Source organism: Acomys russatus, chromosome 19 (genome assembly GCF_903995435.1).
Source record: "Acomys russatus chromosome 19, mAcoRus1.1, whole genome shotgun sequence".
Taxonomy (NCBI): Eukaryota; Metazoa; Chordata; class Mammalia; order Rodentia; family Muridae; genus Acomys; species Acomys russatus.
This window is the reverse complement of record NC_067155.1, coordinates 53,843,423-53,860,642: the sequence shown is the minus strand read 5'-3', so window position 1 is coordinate 53,860,642 and position 17,220 is coordinate 53,843,423. Positions and strand designations below refer to the sequence as shown.

Sequence of the window (17,220 nt, the reverse complement as noted above, 5' to 3'; positions counted from 1 at the left end):
GGCCAAATCTGCTAAGAATGGTATCCAAACCTATTCAAAGTTTAAAAGCTGGCTGGACATGGAGATGCATGCCTTTAATCCCAGCACTTGGGAGGCAGAGACAAGTGGTTTGAGGCCAGCCTGGTCTACAAAGTGAGTCCAGGACATCAAGACCACATGGAAAAACCTTGTCTCAAAAAACCAAAAAAAAAAAACAAAAAAACAAAAAACAAAAAACCAGTCGGGCAGTGGCGGCACATGCTTTTAATCCCAGAGCTCAGGAGGCAGAGGCAGACGGATTTCTGTGAGGTCAGAGGCCAGCCAAGGCTACACAGAGAAACTGGGGATGGGGTGGGGGTGGGGTGGGGATCCGGCTAGATAATGGACACCTGACCACAAACAAACAAAAAACCAAAACACAACAACGAAACCCAAAAAAAACAAAACCCAAAAAATACCTAACATGAACTAGAACCCATTCTCTTCTGTAGAACTTTCCAAAAGTTACGCCAGAGGTGAGTGTGACCCACCACACAAGAGGCTACACCAGAGGTGAGTGTGACCTACCACACAGAGGCTACACCAGAGGTGAGTGTGACCCACCACACAAGAGGCTACGCCAGAGGTGAGTGTGACCCACCACACAGAGGCTACACCAGAGGTGAGTGTGACCCACCACACAGAGGCTACGCCAGAGGTGAGTGTAATCCCACACAAAGAGGCACGCAGAGTGAGTGGACCCACCACACAAAGGCTACGCCAGAGGTGAGTGTGACCCACCACACAGAGGCTACCGCAGAGGTGAGGTGTGAACCCACCACACAGAGGCTACGCCAGAGGTGAGTGTGACCCACCACACAGAGTCTACAGCCGAGGTGAGTGTGACCCACCACACAGAGGCTACGCCAGAGGTGAGTGTGAATCCCACCACACAGAGGCTACGCCAGAGGTGAGTGTGACCCACCACACAGAGGCTACGCCAGAGGTGAGTGTGACCACCACACAGAGGCTAACACCAGAGGTGAGTGGTGACCCACCACACAGAGGCTTAAGCCAGAGGTGAGTGTGACCACCACACAAGAGGCTACAAGAGGCTACGCCAGAGGTGAGTGTGACCCACCACACAGAGGCTACACCAGAGGTGAGTGTGACCCACCACACAAGAGGCTACACCAGAGGTGAGTGTGACCCACCACACAGAGGCTACGCCAGAGGTGAGTGTGACCCACCACACAGAGGCTACGCCAGAGGTGAGTGTGACCCACCACACAGAGGCTACGCCAGAGGTGAGTGTGACCCACCACACAGAGGCTACGCCAGAGGTGAGTGTAATCCCACCACACAGAGGCTACGCCAGAGGTGAGTGTGACCCACCACACAGAGGCTACACCAGAGGTGAGTGTGACCCACCACACAAGAGGCTACGCCAGAGGTGAGTGTGACCCACCACACAAGAGGCTACACCAGAGGTGAGTGTGACCCACCACACAGAGGCTACGCCAGAGGTGAGTGTGACCCACCACACAGAGGCTACGCCAGAGGTGAGTGTGACCCACCACACAGAGGCTACGCCAGAGGTGAGTGTGACCACCAGAGGTGAGTGTGACCCACCACACAAGAGGCTACGCCAGAGGTGAGTGTGACCCACCACACAGAGGGCTAACCCAGAGGTGAGTGTGACCCACCACACAGAGGCTACACCAGAGGTGAGTGTGACCCACCACACAGAGGCTACACCAGAGGTGAGTGTGACCCACCACACAAGAGGCTACGCCAGAGGTGAGTGTGACCCACCACACAGAGGCTACACCAGAGGTGAGTGTGACCCACCACACAAGAGGCTGGGACAAGAGAACCAAGAGCTCAAGGCCCTGGATTCTATTCCTATAGTAGGGAAAGCGGGGTAAATATTAATGTTTCCTCTTCAAATCATCTTTTAATTTATATTTTAAATAAATAAAATAAAAATTAAATCACCATAAAATGAACTGTATCACATTTCATCAATATGACAGAAACAAATTCATCCCAATATTTGAGACACCGAAGAAGCACGGGGCCCATCGAGGCGGCAAGAGGATCTCAGAGCCGGGCGGTGGTGGCGCACGCCTTTAATTTCAGCACTCGGGAGGCAGAGGCAGGTCTGGTCTACAAAGTGAGTCCAGGACAGCGAAGGCTACACAGAGAAACCCTGTCTTGAAAAACCTACCAAAAAAAAAAAAGAGGATCTCAGATAGTTCAAGACCAGCATGGTCTACACAGTCCTGGTCTCCAGCATAGCCAGGACTACAAAGAGAAATCCTGTCTCAAAATATATACCAAAAAGGATTTTAGACTCAATCTAAGAAGTGTAAAATAGGAAATGGGCAAAGAACAAAGAATCCTATGCAGATTCACCATTGGTCACTATGGCCGAGACAAGTCAACTTCCAATACAGCCCAATGGCACTCTCCCTCAGATCTTTACCCAGGTCACCTTGTGAAGTTAGACAACCAGCTACCAAAAGCCCGCACTCTCTTCCCTATAGCTAACTCCCTTACTACAGCCCCTCTGCTTTACTTTCTCAACAGCACAGTTCAAGGTAACAGACCCATGTTCCCTATTATGCCTGGTGCCCGTGTCAGGTGCTGGGGGCAGGGGAGTGGGTGGGCATTCCAGTTAGGCAACATATGATGCAGTATATTTCAAGTTAGTAACCTAAGAGAATGGACAAAGTAGTAAATGATGTCAAATTAAGGAATTCTAATATCCATGTGCAAAAGGAAATGCATTTTGCTAAGACAGTCTTAGATACCCCAGGCTAACCTCAAACTCAGTATATACCTTGAACTCCTAACCCACCTACTTAGCTACCAAATACTAAGATTACAGCTACGCACCACCATATCTGAATTGATTTTTTAAAAAAAGAAACAATTTTGAATACTAAAAGTTAAACTGTCCCCATGGGCCACAAGTGTAAAATATTAATGCAGTTTTCTGTTTTGTTTTTGCCAGAACAAAACATTAACTGTAGTTAACAGTTTACTAGTCTGATAGTTGAAATAAATCATTAATATCATTTTACCCTGAGGAGAACCTGACGATTTATGAGAACTGCTTATTTACTTCTACAAAAGACCCTGAGCATTCTACCGTGTTTCTCCTGTTATGTCAGTAAGAACATACTGACTACTACAAGTCAGTGCTCTTATTTAGAAACTATGAAAATAATCAGCTGAAGTTGGTGGCACACGCCTGTAATCAATCATGGCATCTAACAGGCTAAGCAAAGCAAGGGGATCTCAGGGGCAGTCTGCTCTAGAGTGAGTTCAAGGACAACCAAAGCCACACAGAGAAACCCTGTCTCAAACCAAGCAACCAACCAACCTGGGGTCTGAAACAAGGCTGAGTAGGCAGTGTCTACCCCTTAAGTTTAGGCCTCAGGTATTCACAAAGGCAGAGGCAAGCTGGCTCTGGGTTTAATCCAGGAACCCGGCCTCAGGACAGAAGGTGGAGTCATTAAGCAAGGCACCTGATGTCAACTTCTGGCCTCTGCACACACACGTACACCCACATTCCTGAACAAGCATCCATGTACCTACACCGTACATACATACACACACACATACATACATAAGCAGTAACAGAAACACAAGGAAATCAAGGACAGATCAAGCACCACACAGCACTGCCAAGCCTCCACGAACACCAACAGAACACAGCTTCTAGAGCACAATTTTTCTTTTTTCTTACTCTAGCCCAGGCTGTCCTGATGCCTTAGCTTCCTGGAGCTCTGCTTTTGAAATAAAGCAACCTTGGAGTTTATTTTTAAAGGTTTTAGGTCCGTAACACAGTGGGTACAGATTTTAGAGTTGCCTCTGAATAGTATCTTAATCTATCCACAATCCTGATCAAATAAATCAAAGCAAATTAAGTGAATTCTATAAAAAAGCACTTCCTAAACACTTATTCAACCATTTAATATTAATAACCCATAACAAAAATATAACAGTTCACATTTCCTGAGCAAGAATGTCAAGCAGTTACTGAAAACAAACTCACATTTCAACTACAAAGGCAGCACTGACAGGCAATGTCCTCTCCTACAAAAAAGCTAAGTGCTTAAAATACGAAAATGACTACAAACAATACATTCCTAATTACTCCAGTATAAAATACACCTACTACAGTCACGAAATTCTATTTGTTAAAAAGTTAAACTGAACACTCACAATTTCAAATCCCTCTGGGATCCAATAGCCAATAACCTGTAAACTGACAAGCAGCACTATTTCCAAGACTGCTTCAAATAATAACACAAAAAGAACCAGTAAGATTGCATTTTGTAAGTTGGTCTTGGTGGCACATGCCTTTAACCCCAGCACTTGGGAGGCAGAGGCAGAGGCAAGTGGATCACTTTGAGTTCGAGGCCAGCCTGGTCTACAAAGAGAGGTCTGGGATAGCCAGGGCTGTTACACAGAGAAACCCTGTCTCACAAACCAAAACAAAAATAAAAAAATGAATGCATTTCATGGGTTGGAGAGATGGCTCAGCAGATAAGAGCACTGGCTGCTCTTCCAGAGGACCTGAGTTCAAGCCCCAGCACCTACATGGCTTCGTAAAACTCTAACTACTGTTTCAGAGGATGATGATACCCCCACACAGACCTACATGCAGTCAAAGAACACCAATGTAGCCGGGTCGTGGTGGTGGCACACGCCTTTAATTCCAGCACTCGGGAGGTAGAGGCAAGTAGATCGCTGTGAGTTCGAGGGCGGCCTGGTCTACAAAGTGAGTCCAGGACAGTCAAGGTTACACAAAGAAACTCTGACACAGAGAAACCCTGTCTCGAAAAACCAAAAAAAAAAAACAAAACAAACAAAAAAAAAAAAACAAAGAAACTCTGCGGGGGGGGGGGGCACGGGGGGAACGGGGGACGGGACACACACACAGAAAACTCCACCAATGTACATACAATAAACTAAAACATTAAAAAGAAAGCATTCTGCCTGTGCCTTGTATATATCAGCTAGTTCATTTCTAAGTCCTTGATGGCCTTAGTGATTGAATGCCAGCGTTTAACTGCCAAAGCAGAGACATTCAGAATTATGTAGCCTGCATAAATACAAACCCTAAACAATCCCCAAACATAATTTATGTCATAGCAACATGCTCAAAATATAATCAAACAACTCCATTTATCTTGTTGACCGAGGAAGCAGCCATTTACTGGCCCAATCTTTAAAAATTACTCACAAGACATATGTAGCAGGTACAGAATAAATGACCCAGGGTATGCTGAATGGTTTGCTATTAGAGTCTGTATTTTATTCAATGACAACTACAGGTAAAATTCTTGTTACCTATCTGAGCGTGGTGGCACACGCCTTTAATCTCAGCACTTAGGGGACAGGAGCAGGTGGTTTTGCCACCCTGGTCTAAAGAGAGTCCAGGACAGCCAGGGCTGTTACACAGAAAAACCCTGTCTCAAAAAACCAAAACGACAAAAAAGATTCTTGAGAACTGAACTAGTAATGGCCATATAACACTTAGCTAACATAACACACTAAAGTTTTAGGGCAAAAGTCACGCACACGATTGCTTTTAAATGTCACCTTTGCCACCAATACTTATTTTAAAAATAGCAAAAAATTCATCTTTCTTTCACCTTAACTCAACTCAAGTTCGCTAAACAATCCTCTATGCTAGTTTACAGGACCCCTGGGTCAGACTTACATGTGACTGACTACATACATTTGTCAATTTTGTGAAACCTAAAACAAATATTGTATGGTTTTTTTACTTCCTACCACAGTATAATATAGTGCTCTAAGAACAAAAATCAGTGTATGACATGAGGGTTAAGACCATCTGTGTAACAGTATCACCATTTTAAAGGTGACTATAAAAGTCCACTGTCCTGTTAATAACCTAGAATACCCTTGCCATCTCTATTGGGCGGTCTCTGCATTTCACTAGTGTCTTAGCAACCACACAGGGTCAAGTTCGTGGAGAACAAGGGGAAAGCCTCTACCTTCACTCTCCCTTTAATACTCAGAACCAAGAGTGCGGAACTTTGTTCTCTCAATCTAGGAACCACTCAAGACGGGTCCAGGTTAGATGTCATCCTAAAGGTCAGTGACCAAATTTGGTCAACAGTGCTGCCATCACTGCTGTCTTCATTCTTGTCACTGTCAGGAACAACTGTCACCGTGCCACTACCAGGAAGGCAAAGCAACTGGAATATTCCCTTTGTACGTTCTATTTACAAAGTGCCCAACACCATCTAAATATGATCTTACAACATAACAAATGCAAGAACCCAGCAGAGAGGGCCTCGCGATGAAAAACTTTGATACTAAAAACTGCTAAGTCACAAGAATTTCAGAGACCCTGCAGTCTCACGGCACTGTAAAAGCCAGGCGTCTATTTCCTAAACAAAACAGCTTCTAGGGGTTTTTTTGGTCTATAATACTTAGGTTATTTTTGTGGGTTTTTTTTTTAAATACAAAAACTCAATGGCCATTATTTTTTTTCCTAGTGTACCGATTAAATTATTTTCAGCTTTTATGGACAGAGAAAAAATATTTTTTAAATACTTACGAAAGATATACATGCTGCCAGCAATAAAATTCTAACTAGTAAGTCTTCAAACTGCTCAATCACAAGTTCCAGCAAGGTTTTTCCTGTTAGAAAAATAAATAAATAAATAAATAAATAAACGTGTTTGTTTCAATTCTCCACATCAACCAGTCCGAGTCTGCACACACACACAAACACACACACACACCACTTCTCCAAAATAACGTTAAGAATACTTACCTTCTTCAGCCGGTAATTCTGTAAGACCGAAATTCGCCAGGCAATGTTGTGAGGAGGAAAAGGAGAAAGAAAAATAAAGACTTTTTTTTATTAGCGCTTTTATAAAACCTGAATTCACCACCATCGTAGTCTTAAAGACAGATGTAGGTACATGGACCTTTGTCTCGCCACTGACACCCCGAGGAAACTATGCAGTCCCGGCACCAATGCCCACGGAACTGCCCGTAAGCCCTCTCCGGCCTCCAGGACCCTGCAGTCATTTCAGCTGGGTCATCACTTCTGCCAGATGTGTAACTTTGGGGAGCACACGAAACGGTCTTAGGGTTTTCTCAACCATATCGACGCCTCATAAATCCGAGGGGCTTTCAGCCCAGCCGCAGGAGCCCCTTCCTCCCGCCCCGCCCCACCCCACCCCCGGCTCTGAGCGCCGGGAAGGTCACCGGCTCGAGACCCTGGAGGTCGGGGACGGCCCGGACCCACGCGCAGACAGCCGGGCCTCCAGCAGCAGTCGGGCGCCGAGCCGAGCCGAGCCCCACGAGGTGGAGCCGGGTCAGCCATCTTCCTTGGCGCTCGGGCCCGCGCCGCGCCGCTGCAAGCCGGGCGCCCCGCACTTACCGTTGGAACCCCATCTCTCCTTGAGCTTCTTGACCTGCTCCAGGCTCAGCCCGGTGCTCTCGTTGACGCCGAAGTGGCCCAGCACCTCCTCCACCGTCTTTGTGTGAGCGTTCTCCATGGCTGCGGGGGCCCCGGCCGGCCTCGCCTCGCGTCCCCGCGGCCTCCTCGCCTCCGCCTCGCACTCGGGCCGCGGGCTCGTGCCACCGCGGGCGCCCGGGCGCGGACAGCTGTCCCCTCCTTTTTCTCCTCCTCCGCGGCGGCGGCGGCCGCTTCCGCCTGACCGGGCGCTGAATCACCCGAGCCCCCTCCCCCAGAAACCGCCGCACGCGGCCCGGCCTCGCCGAGTCCGCCCGAGGGGCTGCGAGCCTCCCGCCGCGCCGCGAGTGTGCGTCGCCGCCTCAGCCACCAGCCGGGCAGCGGGCAGCGCAGGCCGCGGTGCAGCGCCGGGGCGAGCCGGAGCGACCGAGGACGAGCGCCCGGACGAGCCCTCGGCGCGGAGGACAGCGCGGCAGGCGACCGGAGAGGAGCTGTGCGGCGCGCCTGCCCGAGCCCCTCAGCTCTGCACCCCCGACAGCGGCGGAGGAAACTGCGGTGGAGGAGACGGGAGGTGGCGTCGGGGACGGCTCCGCGGCGGCTGCTCTAATAGCATTTATCCGCCGCTGCCTCCCCTCTCGCCGCCGCCGCGGCATGTGGACGCCGCTCATTGGCCGAGAGAGCCCAGCGCGGCGCGGGCGGCGCGGCCCCGCCCCCTCCCCGGGCGTCCTCCCGCGCGCGCGCTGCGCGCCCACGCCGCCGGCAGGCCCCGCCCCCTCCCGCGCACCGCCCCCAGTAACCCGGATCGAGGCCGCGCGCGCCTGTGCGCGCGCACCGCACCGCCCTCGCGTCCGCGCTGTGCTGGCTGCGGCCCGGGTGGGTGGAAGGCGAGCCCCGGCTTCCTCGGCCGTGGCTTTCGCGTGTCGGCCGCGCGCGCGGGAGTAGGGCGCGGAGCTCACGGGTGGGCGCTCTGTGCTCCTTGCCCGGCCGCTGGGGGAGTGCCTGGGGTCTCGCGGCGCGGTGGCAGGGAGGCGCCCGGACGCGGGTGGCCGCGGCGCGTTCGGACGGGTGTCCTTGGCTTGCCTCCGCGCCCTGGGCAGCGCGTGCCTTGCTCTGCATCCTAATGTCTCCTTCAGAGCCCCCCTCCACAACCCAGGGGAGGAATTCCGCAGTTCCCTTCCCACACAGTCAAAAAGCGCTCATCTGTCGCCTCGGGAACACCGCATCCCACACCCCCAAGCCCCGTCTCCACCGCACGCCAACACCGCCCTTCCTTCCCCTGCGGGTTCTGTGCCCAGCCAGGGAATCCCACTCTTCGGGAAGGAAGAAGTTTTAATTCGTTTTGGTTTGTTTTTTTCTTTTTTTTGAACTCACACAGCCTTTGACACACGTCTGCATAGAAGTCACAGGTTATGCTGTAAGCAGCTACACCTATACTAGGTGCTTGGCTTTGCCTTTAAAATGATGGCTGCTATATTAGCTAGCCTTACACTTCCCGCAGTGGAAGAGAAGGAGCCATCAATCCCAAACCTATGCTTAAGCCACGGATTGTCACCTCTGTAGAGGAGGTCTGTACAGAGCCTAGCAATGAAAGGTTAATTTCGCCAATATAAAGAGGCCATGCCGAGCCAGAGCCAAGTGTGGTGCCTGCCTGTGATCCCAGCACGCAGAAATGGAAGCAATAAGCATCAAGAGTTCAAGGTCATCTTCGGACACCTAACGAGTTGAGTACCAGCCTGCCAAGTTGGACCATGTCTAAAACATTAAAAATACATTTAAAAACCAGAGGAAGGTGGAAAGCCATACTAAAAAGTGAGTAGGACCTTTACTTTGAATTCACGAATATTTTCACAAAAAGCAGCTTCCTGAAGGGAATAGGTTGCAAAATAAAGCATTTCGTCCACTTGCGTGTTTAGCAACGCTCCCTCCACCAGCACCACCCCCAATCACTTGTGTCGTCCCACAGGGCTCCGCCTCAAGACTTAAGATAGATTCCTTCAGCAGATGCAAATCGCTGAAGAAAAAAAAAAAAAATCAAGTACGTCATTTCATTTAATAATTTCCAAGGAGTGGATGCTGGCATGCAGTTCTGATTGATACTTGGAAAAGGACCAACAGAGCCCTACACGAAACAAACAAACAAAAATCCTACTGTATAGCTATGCACTCCCTAGAAGCAAGGTGGAAACTGGTTAGGTCACAGGCTCTTCAGGAGGATCAGGTGACTGCCTGCTGGGTGGGGGGTGTGGTGATGGAGAGCTGGCGGGTCTTCCTCAGCTATGTTCCAGTTCTGCCCGACTTCATGTTTTCACACCAACAGCCAGAGGCACCGAGGGCAGGGAGGTCGTGACCTCTCTCGGTCAGTCTGAGAGGTTCACAGGTCTCATTTTTTGTAGCCCCCTGTCTCAGAGGCTGTGGATGCTCCTGGTTCCTCCCTAAGGCTGTCTTCTTCATCCGCGTCCCCCTCTAAAAAGGCTCCGGTGCCCAGCACACCCTCTATCACATTCCCCTCACCCAGCACTTAGCTATGGAAAATATGCTGTACTTTTTGTTTAGCTGTCTACTGTCCATCTTCTAGTATCTTCTTGGGGCACCCAGATTTCAGCTGCTTGAAAACACAGCTTATCTGTCTTGTCCACCCTCAGTACAAAGCCGAGTCCAGGGCATGGGCTCCTCATTTATTGAGTACCTGCAGTTTAAGTGAGTGAGAGTCCCACCCTCCTCAACCCATTAGTAACTTGCAAAGGGCTGCGCCAGCACAAAGGCCTCAGCAAAATAAACAAATAAATAAAGAGCCTGCTGAACTACAGTTCATTGATTTCCACTCACCAATGAGAATGGCTGTGAAACTTAGGTTTAAAACAAAAAGAAGGCATTGTAGGGCTCTCAGACATGAGACTGTCCAATAATCTCAGATACTGCTGCCATATTCCACTGCCCTTCTGGAATGTTCTTTGCAAATGTTTGTTTGTTTGTTTGCTTGTTTGTTTTTACTGAGGGCTGGAATGTTCCCTTAAATCAATAGTATGGCTTCTAGCTCAGCATTGGCCCCAGGCATAGTATCATATACCAAACAGGCCCTTTGTCTCCTCAGCCTGTTGGGGTGTCTGAGACCTCTTGCTTAGGGGTTGGCAAAATGGATCACGAACCCAGACTCCCAAAGGCAGAATCCCTGGTTACTTTTATGTAGAAATAAAGTTCGGGGAAACAAATAAATAGAGTTTATCTCAGTTAAAAAGAAGAACTAGGCAGGGCCTAGTGGACCCCATGCCTTTAGTGCCAAGCACTCAGAAGGCAGAGGCAGGTGGATATGAGTTTGACACTAACTGGGTCTACGTAGTGAATTCCAGGCCAGCCTAGTGAGAACCTGCCTTTTCACAAAGAGAAAACTGGGGTTCTGTTTGTTTTATGGGCAGTGCTGTGCTCGCCTCTTGTTTGCAAGGCTTTAATAAGAAAGGCTACTGTCTTCCAGCAAGGCTCATAACCAGGTTCTTAATCACAGGGGGACGGGAAGGAAAGGGAAAGAAGAGACAGGCAATGCAGAAAGATGAAGTGCGATCAAAGACCTTCAGACATGAATAAAAGAGGGCATTAGCTAATAAAAGGCAGGCTAGTTTTAAAAAGCTATTCAGATAGAAAAGCCAGGAGGTGACTTGCAAAAGAGGCCTGGCCAGTTCTCAGCCCTCTGCAGGCCTCCTGTGAGGTGGTGGAGGCCACCAGAGGCAGTCTGCTCCATATTTGGACAGCTCTAATCATTAAAGCAGCGCCATTCCAGGCCGAGTCCACCTTCCCTTAGCTACATTTGTTCTTACTTAGCTCTCCGGAAACCACCCTGAACAAGCTTAATCCCTCCTGTACACCATCCCTTTGAGTATTTCAAGATCTTCATTGAATTGTGTCCTTTCCTAAGTAAAAAGAGCAGCGGGGACACCTGAACTGTTTGCCTGCAGCCTGGGCCTCAGCCCCTCAACATCTCTAGTCTGAGCATGACCGACCTCTGTCCCAACCAAGTCCTTTCAATGACCCGTGGTTAGTGCTAGCAGTGAACACAAACCAAGTCCTGTTAACTCTATTTGTGGTATACTTAGCTGGTTGATTTTTGCATCCCAGGCACTGAGCCTTACCTATAATTGAATGGTTTTTTGCACTTATTAGGATCTTTTTTAGTCTTTATCTTCAAGCAGTCTTTTTTCTTTTTAAAATTTTTAAAAATAATTTTTTAAAAATTTATTTATTACGTGTACAGTGCTCTGTCTCCATGTTCATCTGCACGCCAGAAGAGGGCATCAGATCACATTATAGATGGTTGTGAGCCACCATGTGCTTGCTGGGAATTGAACTCAGGACCTCTGGAAGAACAGCCAGTGCTCTTAACCTCTGAGCCATCTCTCCAGCCCCCTAAGATTTCTTTTTAATGTGAATGGATGTTCTGCTTACATGTACGCCTATGCGCCACTGTGGAAGCAGGAAGAAGGGATCAGATCCCATGGAACTGGAGCATCCATGTGGGTGCTGAGAACAGAACCTGGGACATCCAGCAGACAGCAGTGCTCTTAGCTGCCGAGCCACCTCTCTAACCCCTAGGCTTGTGTAGTTTTAACTATGTGTCTGCGGGGAGGGTATGTGCACATAAGTGCAGGTGTCTGAGGGGGCTGGAAGAGGGCATCTCAGCCCCAGGAGCTGGAGGCACAGCCTGTTGTGAGCCACCCAACATGGGTGCTGGGAAAAGAACTGCAGCCCTCAGCAAGGCATTAAGTTCTGTCTCTTTTAAAAATAAAACTGAGATGTGTGCTAGCTTTGGTAGCACAAATCCTAAAATTGGAAGGATACAGAAAAGATCATCATGGCCCTTGCACAAGGACGATATACAAATTTATGAAGTGTTCCTTTTTTATGACAGGTTTTTGTTTCATCTTATATTTTACTTTGTCATGTTTGGTTGTTATCTCTTAGAAGCCTGTTCTTTTCTGTTTGGTTTGTTTTGTTGGTTTTCCGAGACAGGGTTTCTCTAGGTAGCCTTGGCTGTCCTGGACTTGCTTTGTAGACCAGGCTGGCCTCGAACTCACAGCGATCTGCCTGCCTCTGCCTCCTGAGTGCTGGGATTAAAGGCGTGCACCACCACCACGCAGCCCTTTGGGGTTTTTTTTTGTTGTTTTTTTGTTTTTTATTTTTGTTGAAGCCTGTCCTTTTCTAAGGAGAGACAGAAAGGGAGTAGATCTGGAGGAGAGGGAAAGTGGGAGGGAACTGGAAAGAGTAGAGGGAGAAAAAACTATAATTAAGATATATTATATGAAAAAATAATCCCTTTTTTTTTTTTCCGAGACAGAGTTTCTCTGTGTAGCCTTGGCTGACCTGGACTCTCTTTGTAGAGCAGGCTGGCCTCAAACTCATAGCGATCCGCCTGCCTCTGCCTCCTGAGTGCTGAGATAAAAGGCGTGCTACCACTTCTGGCTCCTTCCTCCCCCCTCCCCCTTTGTTTTTGGATTTTTGAGACAAGGTTTCTCTGTGTAGTCTTGGCTGTCCTGGACTCTCTCTGTAGATCAGATTGGCCTCAAACTCACAGAAATCTGCCTGCTTCTGCCTCCCGAGTGCTGGGATTGCTGGCATGTGCCACCACGCCTTAGCACCACAGCGACTCTTATAAAGAAACACATTTCACTGAGGCTGGCTTACAGTTTCAGAAGTTTAGTCTATTACTCTCACGGTGGGCCGCATGGCAGCACCCGGGCAGACACAGCGCTGGAGAAGCAGCTGAGAGCTCTACAATCTGATCTGCAGAGACTGTGTGGCACACTGGGCTTAGCTGGAGCATAGGAGACCTCAAAGGCCGGTCCTACAGTGACACACTTTCTCCAACAAGGACACATTCCTAACAGCACCACTCCCAATGGGCCACGAATTCAAACACGAGTCTATGGGGGCCAAACCTATTCGGACCACCACAATATATACGAGCATTATATGCATGCCTAGTGCCCAAACGAAGGCACTGGACCATCTGGGACTGGAGTTATAGACAGCTCTGCCATGTAGATGCTGGGAACTGTACCCAGGTCCTGGGCAACAACAAATGCTCTTTACCACTAAGCCACCTCGCTTGCCCCCACCCCCAGTGTTTTAGTGATACATTCCAGACTTGATTTGCAACATGCAAGATGTCTATGTCACTATCCAACAAGATTTTTAGTGACTCATTCCAGATTAAATATAACTGACTGGATGTGATTCTTCACTGGCTATAAATCTTCTTGACCAGAAAGAGGTTCCAAGGGCAAGAAAGTAAAGTTTTGTGGTTTTGGGGTTTTTTTTTTGTTTGTTTGGTTTTGGGGGGTGGTTTTTCGAGACAGTGTTTCTCTGTGTAGCCTTGGCTATCCTGGACTCCCTTTGTAGACCAGGCTGTCCTTGAACTCGCAGTGATCCGCCTGCCTCTGCCTCCCGAATGCTGGGATTAAAGGCGTGCGTCACCACCGCCTGGCGAAAGTAAAGATCTTAACGGGCGTTCCCGCCTATCCCCAGACAGGTTGTCACCCACTGTTGGAACATCACCCTTCCTTTGGTTGATGAAGTCAGACGTGAGGGTCATGTACCATGAGAAATACCCATTTTAGCACCAGGGCCAGACTTGGCACCAGGAAACGCTTATACTGAGAGGCCAGAAGGAGCCAAGGCCTCTGACAGGATCCCATCTGCCACCTCTTGCTTGCTGAGTGAAATGCTGGCTGAAAAGGCCACAGTACTGAACCGCTGACTAGCAGAAAGTTCAAGATCCTTCTGCCCCAGGCTCCTGAATGCTAGGTTTGAGAGGATGCGCCACTAAACCATTCTGGGTCGCAAGAATGTACCGAGAGAGCTATGTTCAGGAGTCCTTGTCCACAACAGGCCCCAAATTGCCATTCTGTCAGTGATGTATAGAGACATGGTCACTCTAGCATGACTTGTGTCACTGAACACACATTAGCCCTTTGGGTTTTTTGGGCGGGGTGATGGTGAGGCAGAGTTTCTCTGTGTAGCCCTGGCTGTCCTGGACTCTCTTTGTAGACCAGACTGGCCTTGAACTCACAGAGATCCGCCTGCCTCTGCCTCTGGAGTGCTGGGATTACAGGCAGGCGCCACCACACCTGGCTCACACTAGCCCTTTGAGACCATCATTGTTTCTACATGCTGAAAAACTAACAACTGAGAAATCTGAACAACTTTTTGTTGCTTTTTTATTTTGTTTTTTTCAACACAGGGTCTCTCTGTGTAGCCTTGACTATCCTGGACTTGCTTTGTAGATTAAGCTAGCCTCGAACTCACAGAAATATTAACAACTTAATAGGACATAGAATTCCCCCACTCCGCTGACCCCTGCATCACAGTGTTCTTTTCATGGATGAGTGTTTGGAACTCTTTTTAAGTAATCTTATTTGTTATGTATATAGTATGGTGTTCTGCCTGCATGTACATATGCACACCAGAAGAGGGCACCAGCTCTCATTATAGATGGTTGTGAGCCACCATGTGGTTGCTGGAAATTGAACTCAGGACCTTTGCAAGAGCAGCCGGTGCTCTTAACCACTGAGCCATCTCTACAGCCCTGGAACTACAACTTTTAACCGATGCTTATGAACAGGAGATTTCCTGGGAGTCCCAGCTAACAATGGCTGACTCAGGCAAAGTCACCTCCACCTCCCAACTGCCCCAGGCACGTATGACTTGCATGCATATTTGCACGATAGAAGAGGGCACCAGATCTCATTACAGATGGCTGTGAGCCACCATGCGGTTGCTGGGAATTGAACTCAGGACCTTTAGAAGAGCAGTCAGTGCTCTTAACCTCTGAGCCATCTCTCCAGTCCTATATACTTATTTTTCAGACATGCTCTCCCTAGGTAGGCCTGACTATTCTGGAACTCACTAGGTAGACCAGGCTAGCTACCCTCAGCTCACAGAGCTCTACCTGCACAGTAGCAGGTGCTCTTGTTTGGTACCTCAGGAAGCCACTACACAGTACTCAGGCCAGCACAGTAACTCAACTTCCTTTTCAACCTCCACCTATTGTGACCCCGCCCCCCAACACACACACACACACACCGTTGGTGTCCCCAGACCCAGGACTTGCCATCCTTGTCTTCAATCCCTTCTTTCACTCATTGCTTTCACCCCATCCACATATGCATGACACACACATTTCCATGTCCAGAGCGACAAACTCACCTACCAGCCTACATCTCCATCAATCCAAGCCATGGGCCCCCGGGAGGGTGACGGGGGGGGTGGGGTCTGAGAGTGGTCATGTCGTTTTGTAAAGGGCATAAATAAATTTATGTAAAGCCATAGATTATACAGACTGTCCAGGGCCAAGAAGCTCAGCCTCGAGGCGGAAGGACTAGCCAATGGGCAAACTCACGTGTGAATTATAATACAGCATACCATTCATAATCGCCATCTTCTTACGACAAATTATAAGCCTGGGACAGCGGGATCCCTAAGTGACCAGGAAACTGTGTGATGATCATTTGATCTGAGACTTTAGCCCTCCCTCCTCGGTGTCCCCAGGATCTAGTGCACAGCATGCTGCAAGTGACAGCACACATCAAACAAAATTAACTTATGGAACACTCTCCAGTCTTCGAAGTTGCCGCTTTAGGTGGAAACCAAAGCCTTACATCTTCGGGAAGAAAGAAAAGAAGGAGAGGAAGAGGGAGGGAGGGGGAGGGAGAGGGGGGAGGGGAGAGAGAGAGAGAGAGAGAGAGAGAGAGAGAGGTAACTGCAAAGCAAAGTATTATGGGATGGGTTTCAAAGCTGTGGCCTCCCCATGGGGGAATGCACTTTAAATAGAGCAGCGATTCTCCCCCTTCCATTGGCTTGCTCTTTGGTTTTTTTTTGTGGAAACGTTTTAAAAGTTTCTTTCTTCTGTTCTTCTTCCCAGCGCCCCGGCCCCCAGCTTCCCCAAGGTGCTTAGACCTTAATTGGTGAAATTCTTTTGTTCAGAGAAGACTCAGTCTCCTAGGCCAACAGAAAATGAGGAAAGATGGAACACACTCTTTCCTAGTGGACGATGAGACTCTCCTAGGCAGGCTAGAGACTTGGGGGGTTAGTGGGGGGCACTAATGCCAAGGCCCTGCTCCCCAGCAGGGGTAGCAGCAACGAACAGGTAGAGTTTCCGCATGGCAGGGCTCCATGGACGGACAGAGCAAGCAACAGATAGGGTTGCCGCCCGTGGACAAATTCCCAATAGCGGAGAGGGTGATTGGCAGACACGAGAGCACGGCTAGGTGTCTATTGTGGTCCCGGCTCTAAGCCACCTGATAGCTCCACAGATCCCAGAGGTCTGGCCATGCGCCCGAGTCACCTTGTGATTCCTCATTTTGGCGATGGGGGAAGGAAGGGGAACACTGTGTATCCTGAGAGTACTGTGTCTCACATGCCTGATCCACTGCGTCTGGGGGCCTGCATCATAAGCTCCATCTGGTTCCAGCAGTCAGCTGAGCTGAGGCGCGCCAGCCCGCAGCCAACCAGCTCTCTGGCCTGCTTCTCCTTTGTCAGAGGAAGACCCCTGCAGACTCCTCCTCATCTGCGCCCTGCCTTCTTTTCTGCAGCACTCGTGGGTCCGGGGTTTACTGGAGACCCTCCGCGGAGGGCAGGCCTCTGCCGAAAGTGGAGGGTAATTTGTGGTTTTGATTTATGGAGCCTTGTGGGTGCTTTGTCAACTGAGCTATCTTCTAGCTTGAAAAGCCCACTTCCTGCCCCTGACCTTCTTGTACCATCCAGAGCAAGGCCTGGTTTGTAGACAGAACTCCCTGCGG

At 49.2% G+C, this 17,220-nt stretch overlaps 1 protein-coding gene and 1 non-coding gene across 3 annotated transcripts in view; one reads left to right on the top strand and one right to left on the bottom strand.

Annotated features, from left to right (window-relative positions):
• Atp2a2 (ATPase sarcoplasmic/endoplasmic reticulum Ca2+ transporting 2) overlaps window positions 1-7,655 on the bottom strand; it is a 56,558-nt gene extending 48,903 nt beyond the window's left edge. For both annotated transcript variants that reach the window (XM_051161550.1, XM_051161549.1), the window contains exons 1-3: window positions 7,400-7,655; window positions 6,785-6,802; window positions 6,566-6,648 (exon numbers count right to left, since the gene is read on the bottom strand). In XM_051161550.1, the coding sequence (XP_051017507.1) occupies window positions 6,566-6,648; window positions 6,785-6,802; window positions 7,400-7,517 (219 nt within the window). In that variant the 5' untranslated portion in view covers window positions 7,518-7,655. The remainder of the gene's footprint in view (window positions 1-6,565; window positions 6,649-6,784; window positions 6,803-7,399) is intronic.
• Window positions 7,656-12,220: 4,565 nt separating this feature from the next.
• LOC127204075 (U6 spliceosomal RNA) lies at window positions 12,221-12,327 on the top strand. Its single transcript, XR_007832431.1, has one exon. It is a non-coding gene; the product is annotated as a U6 spliceosomal RNA (small nuclear RNA).
• The last annotated feature ends 4,893 nt before the right edge of the window (window positions 12,328-17,220 follow it).